Consider the following 12,108-nt stretch of genomic DNA (forward strand, 5'->3'; position numbering starts at 1 on the left):
GGGCGCTAAGGTGGAGGCAGGCGGTGTGGCGTTGACCAACTAACATTTTCCTCATTTGAAAGCCATGATGTCTCTTTCTCATGGGTGGGCCAAACTCTCCGGGTGAGCAAAGCAAAGAAAGGGGAAGTAACCTTGCCCATTATGAGGTCATAAGGAGCAAGATTCCTGATTGGCCCATTTGAGCTTCCATTTTTTCAAAGGCAGAGCAGGACACCCAGGGCATCGGTCTACACCTTTTGCCATTTCTAGCCACTGGGGGGCCATAGGCAGGCTGGGGGAACTCATATTAATGTTTAAAAAACCTCATAAAGTAACCTTTTCATGCCATGGGACCTTTAAACTAACATTACCTCTGTCTCATAGTTACCACTTACTAAACCTCACACAAACGCACACACACTGTGCAGTAATTAGGAAGCACTGTAATGTAACCCACCTGCAATGCAAAGCAAAGCCCAGTGTGTGATGCAGAGGGAAGAACAGCACACCGCTCTGTATAGACAGACGCCTGGTCAGAGGTGGGGGGGATGGGTGGGGGAGTATACAGTAGCTCAGGCATTGGCAGCAGGCCAGCTCTTGTAGCCAAAACACTGTTATTGTGTTTGGCAACACATTACCCACCATAAATACATCTTGCGTATACCTATTACAATATTGACCGTTTAGAGCCTAAAGAAAATGCTTCTAAAGGGGATTCTATTAGTCTGATTGTTCAAAGGACTAAGGCATTATTTTAAAAGTTTCCAATTGGATTCAAGTTGGTGATGGAGAATTTGTTGTTGGCTCGATGCTGAAAGTGATTTGTTTGCATAAAAAGAACATAGCCAAGAAACAGACTTCAGTGCAAGATATTTAAGGATGCAACAGCGCCGGGGAAGGAGATGCAATTGTTCATTATCTCAAAACATTATTTGTGCAATCCATTAAATTTAGGACTCATTACCAAATGTGGGACATTTTAGGCGTGCAAATTCATTTTCACCTAAAGTTACGATGGTAGAAAAGTAATTAGAGTTACAGTTTAATGAAATCATGAACCATACATGGAGTCACTGGAGATTGTGCATAAATTACTTCAATTAATCACACGCACGCTGATTCAGATGATAACTCGGAATCCGAAAGTTGGGAATCTCTCTCTCCTTTACCCGCTGTCCGTTTTTTGCTCTTGCTTTGTGTGTTTTGGTGCATGCACGTGTGCCTTTCTGTGTTTCGTGCGTTGGGTTTGTGTGTGTCATTGAGGGGGCAGTGTGTTGGGGAAGGGCCAGAGGTCCGTTGCACCCAGGAGAACGGACAGGGGCCAAAGCTGCATCTCCCTTCTTCCTGTCCCTCCCCCCTCCTCCCTGGGCTGTCATGGGATGTCTCTGTGGGTGACGGTTTCCGTGGCAACGAAAGCCCTGTGAGGAGGCTGCATTGTGGGCTCAGAGGGTGATACAGAAAGGCTCGGTGAAGGTGGCGAGGGAGGGGGGGGGGCACAAAGTGATATCGGATGGAACAGGCACACAAAGCTACACAATGAAGGTAAACAACTTTCAGCCGTTACTCACCACATGGCTCTGTTTCTTCCCCCCCCCCCGATCTTCCCAGCTAATCAAAACTAGACCCTGATTAAAACAGCAACGCCGGCCAAATGAACTCCCATTTGCATATACATGCTGTGTAAAATCAGAACCCGATGCCAGGGTGTGAATTCACCTTGACGTGGCCGTGTTAAATGTATCAAACAGTCACGTCTAAGTAGCTGAACGCTCTGATTTGCTGTAGTTACAAATCCATTTCCCGCTGTGTTACACAGACAGTCAGGCCAAAAAAAACAAAAAAAACAACCTCACAGCGGCGTCTTTTGGTAACCTACAGCTTGATCTTCTTTCTAGATCCTAATGTGTGATGGGGAGGGGGGGGGGTATTAAGAGGTGTTTATTTAACAGAAAAGTTAAAATACTTACCCCTAATGTGGTCAAAAGTCTTTTCTCAAAGGTGGCTCTCTCATTGCGCCCCCTGCTGTCTCTGAGGGTGTACAGATCTTCCAGGCTGCCAACCTGTCGGGGTAGAATCAAGTATTGTGGTCAGGAAAATAATCGGGGGGGTTATATACTGTATAAGGGTTACAGAACACATTATTTGCTTGGTTTGAGTGCCTGTTGTTTAAGAATGCGTTACGATATTGTGCCCTCCAAAACTCAGTATATGCTAAGAACACAAAAGATGCATGGAAATTCATAGAGTGTTTTTATCATTACAGAGAGACTGATACATGTACAGTGTGAGGGTCAAAACACATAACGCATTCAGTCTAATCACCCGTATGACCCTTTGAACAACAAGATGCCAGCGTATCCCCTGCAGCCATCTGTCTTGTGTGGGTTTTCCTGCAAGAGGTGGGCCAAAATCAAATAGCAGACAGTTTATCTAACCTTATCCTGGGCTTTTCATTTCCAAGCCTTATAAACTCAAATCGTATTGACCGCCTGGGAGAGTTAGAACTAACTAAGTGAAATCTACTCGCCGGCAATTGTGTCCAAGGCGCACTTTGTGCGTGTCTCTGTGTGTGTGTGTGTGTGTGTGTGTAGGTGCGCGTGTACGTGGCTTGCTGCTGATTCTATCTCCCTTCACATTCATTCTCTCTATTCTCTGTCCCTGAGGTGCATCAGGGCTGAGACTGCAGAGTAAATTGTCCCAAATTGAGTTCCTTCTTGCCGGCAGATACAGGCCACATCCCGACCATTTAGAGCGAGGGAGAGAGAGAGAGAAAGAGAGAGAGAGAGAAAGAGAGAGAGAGAAAACAATCGCAGCACACATCACTTGCTCTAAAATCTTCTCTCTAATTTCTCTCTTTGCCTTTTTCCTTTCAGCCACCCTCCCCATCCCTCCCTCTGTCTCTCTTCTCTGCTGATTTCCCTGCTGCCTCTCATTCTTCTCCTTCTGCTTCTCACCCTTTATATCACTCTCTGTGCGTCTTCCCTTGTCTTTGTCTGCTGTGATAGGTATACATCCGTCTTCCCTCGCTCAGCTTGGCTGTTTTATCGTTTGATGATTCTTTGCCCGTGTGCTTGTTCCCCATCCTCCCTCGATCCCATCAGCCCCACCAACAGAGTTTCCCTTCTTTCCCTGTGTCCTTTAGTCACCCTGGTTTCTATCACTCCTTTGCTCTCTCATCCCACCCTCCATGGCTGACTGTACCCCGGTGACATAGTACCCATCAGCGCAGACCTCCTGGGTGGAGAAGTCTTGCTCTGACAATAATCACACAGTACGCTTATAGCGCTGGCAGCCCAGCTGAGCTGAACTGAGCACACGCGACTCCCCTGAGGCCGGCACACTTCATTTAACTCAGCAAGGGAGAGAAGGGGAGAGATTGGAGAAAGGGACGGTGAGGCCATGGGGTTTTTGGGGTTGGGGGTACTGGGAGCCCGGTGATGGAGCAGTGACTGGAGATATGATATGGAAATGGTAAGAAAAGATGTCTGGAGCTGAAACGGGTGCTGCAGGGGATGAAGACAGGTTTGGGACTTTTGGGTTAGGGCAGAATGCTTTTTTTAAGAAGATGCTCATGTCACCGTCTCTGCATGGAATGATAGGTGCTCTCTACTGTCACTGTAAAAATCCCTTTTCTATCCTCCCTTAGCTTTAGGGTGTTTATTTTTTTCTACTGGCAGCAGGGTCATAGAAACTTCTCTTCAACTGTAAGCCTTTAAAAAAAACAGATCCCCCTTGCTGAGACCCTATGGATGCTCTAACCAACCTTGACCTTTGAATTCACTGGGGGAGAAAAAATTCCTCTTGGAATCTACAGAGGATTTCTACTATAGAAGTTCCTGGCATTTTTACTTTCATTCAAAAAAAAAAAAAAAAGCCCCGGATTTTAGCACTCTGGATATTTGGATGCTTTTTCAGCGCTCACTCAAATTAGCTAAAAAATAAAAATATCCTAAAAGCCTTACCTGCAAGATTTTCACTAGTAAAAATTGACTTTAAACAGATGGATGTGCTGAATAGCAGAGATGCACTAATCCACCTTTTATCAATGATTCCTCTACTCAGGGTATCTGCCAATACAGAGTACCGATCAGATACCAGTGCTTTTTTCACCATGGAACTCATTGGAATACTTCTAATCAAAGTAATGAGGCCAGGGATTGCACTGGCACTTAAAACTGAGTCTGCATCCTGCTGTGATATAATGTATAATACTGTTCCAATACTGTCAGTTATAATGTAACTGACGCTAAATGTCATGACATTGACAAAGAAACAGTAATTCATGTGCATCAGTCATGGCAAAAATCTAATATGCTTAATAAATATGTATTGGTCCTGATACCATGCATCCATACTGAAGACGCAATAAGACACAAGATCGAACAGAAATCAGTAAAATGAGAAATTAAAGGGTTGCTTGCCCAAAGTTATGGTAGGTATTTTCCCCACTGACCTTCAGTGGTTTATAGCAATACATATATATTGTGGTGCTATTTTTCCAGGGTTTGAGATTTCTGTCTCTACTGTCTCCACATCAATACATTCCATTTGCAGTGGCCACAGCATTGGAAAAAAAGACATTTGAACTCGGCATTATGTCTCTCCAGAAAAAATGTCTGTGTTACTTTGGGTACCCAACAGAATACTGGCACAACAATCTTTGTCGCTCTCCATGGTCCTGATCATGTGGCTGTGAGCGAAAAGGGAACTACGCTGGGTTCTCTCCATCTCTCTCCCTCTCTCTCCCTCTCTCTTCTGTCCACCTGTGGGAAGGTTGCCACCAGCGGGAAGTTCTAGTCATTTGTTGTTTTTAGCACCAAAGATTGAAAAATGTCTACTTATGCTTTAGATATGCTTATTTTCTAATTCATTGTCTGGCATTCGTTACGTGCAGTACCAGTTGGGTCTCAGTCTGGGTTTCTAGTCTATATCGAGGACAATTCATTTAGAGGACTGCTCCAGTGCTGCCAGAAGAACTGCCGGGTGTCCCTCGTTTTGAGCCGGATCTACAGTACCTTACCTTCCACTTTCTTTGTGTTGGCTTTCTAACCTCCAGTGGATTTCTGAGGACTATGGTAACCTGGTCCTCAGATCTCTGCAGGGTAAATCCGGACAGCTAGCTAGACTATCTGTCCAATCTGAGGACTATGGTTACCTGGTCCTCAGATCTCTGCAGGGTAAATCCAGACAGCTAGCTAGACTATCTGTCCAATCTGAGGACTCTGGTTATCTGGTCCTCAGATCTCTGCAGGGTAAATCCAGACAGCTAACTAGACTATCAGTCCAATATGAGGACTGTGGCTACCTGGTCCTCAGATCTCTGCAGGGTAAATCCAGACAGCTAACTAGACTATCTGTCCAATCTGAGGACTGTGGTTACCTGGTCCTCAGATCTCTGCATGGTAAATCCAGACAGCTAGCTAGACTATCTATTGGAGCTTTCTGTTGCTCAACTAAAACTACTTTTGAACGTACACATGTTCCACCAACACAAGTTCTTTCCCGGGGCTATTTTGCAGCGGCACTCTTATTGCTTCCAGTGCTTAGCAACACCCAAGACAACTGTGATTGGCTTAAATAAATGCCAATAAACCAGTCCACGTTTTTCTCCCATCCCGGAATACCGTGTGGACTTGCCAGACCTTCCTTCGCAGCGTGGTGGAGGAAGGTCTGACACTGCGAGACTAGGTTTTTTTCTTAAAGACCCAGGTACTTGCCAATTTTAGATCCATGTACAGTTCTAGCTTTGTCTAAAAGAAAGCATTTTCTTTTAGACAAAAAGTCAAAAGACTATATCCAAAGCTCTTTACACTCACGCACCGATGACAGTGAGCAACACAGGATGTGGACCCGCTTCACCTGCTAAGCCACAGCCGCATCTACAGACAACAGACGCATTTAACCGCACTTTAGTCTTCAGATATCACCGTCAACGGATTCTCAAGGGACTACTTCCTCTGTGGAGGAATGTTGTAGTTGGATCCTTTAATTGAAATTTCCCATTCACTCCCACTGTAAAGGCTGGTATCTCAAAACATTGGCAAATCAATGGGGATCAATAAACAGTATAAATTAAAACCTAAGCTATTTTGCTTGATATCAATACAGCTAAGTGAGACAATTTCTTTTTGTAATTTGTTCGGACCAACACAAAATTGTGAATGCAGTCTTTGGTCTTAAAAAACAAAATAGCTACAAAAAAGAGGTGTGTAGGATAAAAACACTAAATCTAAGAGAACTCAGAACAAGTGGAATTATTATTGTCCATGCAGCGAGATCATTTCACTTGACACGCTTGCTTAAGTTAAGATTATATTGTAAAATTGAACACTTAAAATAAGATATTCACTCTTACAACAAGACAAATTAAGTTTTTTAAGAAACAAATAATTTGCAGTGGAACTCCAGCTGCACATACAAATTTGTGAGCAATTTTTTATCCATAACCAAACACACACACACACACACACACACACTACCAGACACAGATCCCCGTGCCCTGCCAGAGCAGGTTCACAGCAAAACAATATGAGGCCAATCAGGGGACTATTGGTATGGCTCTCCCTCTGCTAATGAAGGCACTTTGAAAAGGTAATCTAATTCACCGGCAGCAATTAAGGCTGGGAGCGCCTTGTCACTATCAATTATCCACTCCTTCACTCATGTTCTCCAGTGTGGACGCTGAGGCCGCCTGACACACAGCACTGTCGGACAAATCAACCCCAGCAGCCAGACAGTCACTGAGAACACTAATCATGAGGGTTTTCAAACGCGCGCACACACACACACAATGCTTGAATCACTACACGATGCACTAAGTAAGCTTGACGTGAATTGGGATGTCCAGTTAGAGATGGATCTTTACTTCGCTGATCAATCAACATACCGATCCTACAGACTGCTATAGGTGGCGGGACCGATGTTAACATTCATCGAGTATTGGTTATTGAAAAAAACAATGCTACTGTGGTGTGTGTGTGTATGTGTGTGAGTGTGAACTAGAAATGTCAACTTTTTGTCTGACTACATCCTCTGACAAATAACATTTGAGGATTATTTTCTCACATTTTATAGATAAAACAATTAATTCCCCCCAAAAATATCTATACAAACACTGATAATTAAACCAAATAAATCCTCCACATCCTAGTAAGGATGTTAACGGCGATACAATACGAATATTTGGTTATTAAAAAATCCGATGTGCCGATATGTCGGCCGATATTCATTTTAAAAATCCAGAAGCACGAAACAAACAGATTTCCCTAACATTAGTTATTTGTGGTTATTTATGATTTCTCGCTAAAATAATATGATTATAATTTCTTGCATTGTGTTGCAAATAGTGAAATTGCAGAGCGTCATCTGGTGGACAAACTATGCAACAGCAACACTCATAACATGGTTGACCATTCGTTTTTATTTTTTAAATATTTGTTTATCAGAATCATTTATTTGTCATTATAAATTATCCTGATGGATATTTAAAAAAATATTGATACAATATATATATATATATATATATATATATATATATATATATATATATATATATACGGTATGTCTATGTGAACAGATGTTTACACTAAAAATAAGTGGAGGGACATTAGCTAGCTTTTATTTTGAAAAATGACTGCTTATGTTTATTACATCCTAAAAAAAAAAAATGCACGTATTTGAACATTTAAAAAAAAAACTGAGAAAAAATATAAATATAAACAGCAATATACAGTATATCAATAAATAGTGGCCTTTCTTCTATTTGTCTCTATTACTTTGAAAGTATTTGTTATTTAATTTAGTCAAATCAAACCAAATATTGTATTAACCCTGTCAACTGTGAGACAATGTGGAGTGATTTGTTGTCATGGAAATGTAGTAGTAGTAGCTAGAGAGCATTCAGATGGTGCACACCTCCAGCAAGACGAACAAAATCCTCTAACTTGCCATTTTAATAACAATATTTGTTTTTTATTATGACTTGATCTGCAGACTACAGGAGACGTGGACCCAATGGCAGCAGGCAATAGATCGGAAGATCTCGTGGTCAAGGTTATGAATGGCTGAGCCGAACCGGATCAAATCCCTGATTCATTCTGTCTCTGACCTCCTACCAAGCCCATCCAACCTATTCTGCTGGGGAAGAGGATCCTTGGGGGGGGGGGGGGGGGGGGGGGGGGGGGGGGGGGGGGGGGGGGGGGGGGGGGGACTATTGCTGCCGGCAAAGCCGAGCTGCTGCGGATGTCATCAGCACAGGGATCTATCTCTTATAGCAAGCAGCAACAACTAGCGAGGCAGTCCAATGCTTTGTAAAGGCCAAAGTCCATTGGGGGGGGGCTTCTTGTTACATAATCCGTGGTGATCCGTGGACCGCACAAGCTACTTAGACACTTGGACCTGATCACCCTGGCTGGGTCGCCTGGGCGAGGGTTTCTGATGTTCCGATTTCCCGGGTTACATAACTGATGATGTGTCCAGGTTGCATCGAAAGGTCTTAAGTTCATTATTTTTTTTAATTTGACCCGTAGTATGCACATTGTTAGAGGCATGATGCTGATTTCGAGCCAAAACTGCTCTATAGTACTGCTCTCACTGCCATGAAGTTTTGCAAAATTCATCCTTGACCACTGAATTACAGACATTTAAATGTCTCCTGTTGCCATGGTGACAAGGGTAGGGTCACCTGGAGATGATGTGTGCACTAGATTTGGTTAATGATACTTTCACGAACAATGGCAAATTATGTCAAACAAGACATATCAATAATGTGGCAACTTGTAACAGGAAACTGGATTTAATCTAAAAAAAAAAAAAAAAAAAATCAAAATGGCAGACAAAATTCATAATAATCTGATAAATAGCGTCTAAACTTTTTGTTTTTCAATATGTAAAACTTTTTTTTTTAACATTTTGTATAATTTTTTTTATTGACACTTTTTGTTGCTTTGACATTTTTGTCCCTTTTTCAATGTTTTTTGATCATTTTTTTCCACGTTATACATGTCACTCTCTGCGTTGTTCCCCACATTTTTTAAGCTATTTTAAACGTTCTTTTATTCGTGCAGTCTCCTCTGAACAGTTGTTCCAGAGATGTGTCTAATGCTAGAACTCTGTGTTGCATTCATCTGGTCTCTAATCTGAGCTGCTTGGAATTTGCGATTTCTGAGGCTGGTGACTCAGATTAATTTATCCTCAGCAGCAGAGGGACTCTTGGTCTTCCCCTTTGGGGGAGTCCTCAAGTGAGCCAGTTTCGTTGTGGTTCTCGATGGTTTTTGTGACTTCACTTGGGGACACATTCAAAGTTTTTGCAATTTTCCGGACTGACTGACCTTCATTTCTTAAAGTAATGATGGCCACTCGTTTCTCTTCACTTAGCTGATTGGTTCTTGCCATAATATGAATTCTACCAGTCGTCCAATAGGCTGTCGGCTGTGTATCAACCTGACTTCTGCCCAACACAACTGATGGTCCCAACCCCATTAATAAGGCAAGAAATTCCACTGATTAACCCTGACTAGGCCCACCTGTGAAGTGAAAACCATTTCAGGTGACTAGCTCATGATGCTCATTGAGAGAACACCAAGGGTTTACAGCGCTATCAAAAAAGAAAAGGGGGGGTACTTTGAAGAAACTAGAATATAAGACATGTTTTCAGTTACTTCACACGTTTTTGTTAAGTACATAATTCCACGTGTTCATTCATAGTTTTGATGCCTTCAGTGATAATATAAAGTGTAAACACACCATGTATACAGTAGACTTTTGTACTGGTTTCCAATTGGTTAAAATGCAAAGATCCAAGTTGAGAGAAACAATAACTACTTGAAAAAACGTCTAAGATGTGGAGATGAACTCTGTAACAATGATACGGGTCACACAGCAACCTGACCCGTGGCCCTCTTCTCGGACCGAGGCCAACAACCTCAATTCAACTAGACCTTCAGCCTCCAAACAGAGGCATCTGCTGACTGACAGGACCACTGGATGCTCGGCTCAAGGTTTTGATAGCTTATCTGAATCCCTCCAACGAATGACCTTAGTCCAAGGCACTGATGAAGAGGGGATTAGCATAACAGTGCTGCTGCTGCTGTACGGAAAGCTTTCAAAAGGATAACGTGGGCTCGAATATCTTGCTGCAGGAAATCAAAAATCCTGGGTCATGACAGATGTCAATGACACATTGATATCAATTTAATGTAAAAGTATCATTACACAGGTATAACTGTCCCATCATTAACAACTCTTGTCTTACTTGTATGTTCAAGGAATCATTTTGCGAGTATCTTGATTAAGAATACTGTTATTTTGTGTATATTAAAGAAAGAGTAAGTTGAAACAATGTCGAAAACATTGGGGATTAAATAAAAGAGTAGATCATCAAATGCTTTTACATGAGCAATGGTAGCTTAAAGTAGTGATGAATGGAACAAAAGAACAAAATAGAAAGAAAAGGGTGCTGAAAACTTCCCACAATGCAACGTATATGCCCATCACTGTTACCACTAGAAGAAATCCAAACTATAATTTGTGTATAATAATTGGGTTTGGGTCTGTGTCTGTCCTATGCAGATTGAAAGTTTAAGCTTTTCAGGATTACAAGTAACGCCTGCTCGACTCGCCTCTACTCGCCTTTTTGGATAAAAAAAAAAAAAGAAAAGAAAAGAAAAGGTACTTTTACCTTTACCGACAGGTACTTTTTTCTATTTGGAGTTCCAAGTGAACTGAGGCCAGGGCTGTAGTCAAGAACACCTTAGTTGAGTCCAAGACAAGCCCAAGACCAGGACTAGTCGAGTCCAAGTCAAGTCCAAAGAGGCTTGAGTCCAAGACAAGGCCAAGTCCAAAGAGGTTTGAGTCTGAGTCAAGACCGAGTCCAGGACAGGAGAAAAAGGTCTTATGCATGACAGTATCAAGACAATCATTTTGGGTTTCACTTTCCCTTCAATATTACTACCAACATAATAAAGAGACCTGGACTTGGTCGAGACCAAGAGCCATATTAGACAAGACCAGTGGCCGAGACCAAGACATGTCCGAGTCCAAATACTAGCGAGTTCAAGATAAGTCCAAGACCATAGCAAAACGGTCTTGAGTCCGGACTCGAGTCCAAGACCGGACTCGAGTACTACAGCCCTGACTGAGGAGATACCGAAAGGTGACTTGAAAACCCACAGACTACTGATTGGTTGGAGAGAAATGTCAATCATCACTATGGGTGGGACTCACCAGACGCCTCCCGATATGATATCATCAGGATACTTATACTAGGATACAATATTATTGCGATTTTCAACATATTGCAATATTGTGCGATATATTGCAATTCATAAACTTTTTTCCAACTTCCAATTTTTCCCAATTTCAAATGATGTCCCCAAAAGGAATCTTAGTCAACGTCTGTTTAATCTAAAAAGAAACATTTCTCTGTTTGTTTATCTCATTTCAATTTTATTGCTGCAAAATAAAGGGACAAACTGACCAACACATATATATTATATAATAAAAGATCCATACTTGGCCCCTGTGTATCGATACAGTATTGCCCCGGAAAATATCGCTATACTGCAGATTTTTACCCCCACCCCTAATATTCACTGCGTCATCATTGATAGCGAAGGAAGGTGGTGTCCTGAACAAACCCGCCATTTTTAAATAGTTTCGCTTGCAGTGTTTTTTTTTTGCTCCCTCCAACTTCTTTTGAAATTAAATTTGTCTTCTGGCAACCGGCCACATGCCGAGAACCAAAAACAACACACCTTCCACGCCGTGTGTGTGCCGCGTTAGGTCACGGCAGTTTCCTGCCGCGACACTATGACGACCAGCCACATGAGCACGAGGCGGTGCTAAATCTCTAATGGAAAGATAAGATGCCATAAGACTAGCACTGTTCGCTCTCCAAGCATTTTTAATCTATTCACATCAGACCTGTTTGTCTTCTGTATTTGTAATCTAAAAAAATATTGCAGACAGACAATGTACTAATTGCATTAACATAATGTAACAGTCACTTTTATGTGCAATTAGAGACTCCAAATAACCTGACCTGAATGTCTTAGGACTATTGGGGGACATGGGGGGACAGCAGACACACACACACACACACACACACACACACACACACACACACACACA

General features: G+C 42.2%; 1 protein-coding gene across 1 annotated transcript in view; it reads right to left on the reverse strand.

Annotated features, from left to right (window-relative positions):
• LOC117945770 (furin-like protease kpc-1) overlaps positions 1-12,108 on the reverse strand; it is a 209,638-nt gene that overhangs the window by 177,038 nt on the left and 20,492 nt on the right. Inside the window, 1 exon segment of the mRNA XM_034873469.1 lies at positions 1,947-2,039. Coding sequence (XP_034729360.1) covers positions 1,947-2,039 — 93 coding nt within the window.

This window comes from Etheostoma cragini, chromosome 6 (genome assembly GCF_013103735.1).
Source record: "Etheostoma cragini isolate CJK2018 chromosome 6, CSU_Ecrag_1.0, whole genome shotgun sequence".
NCBI lineage: Eukaryota > Metazoa > Chordata > Actinopteri > Perciformes > Percidae > Etheostoma > Etheostoma cragini.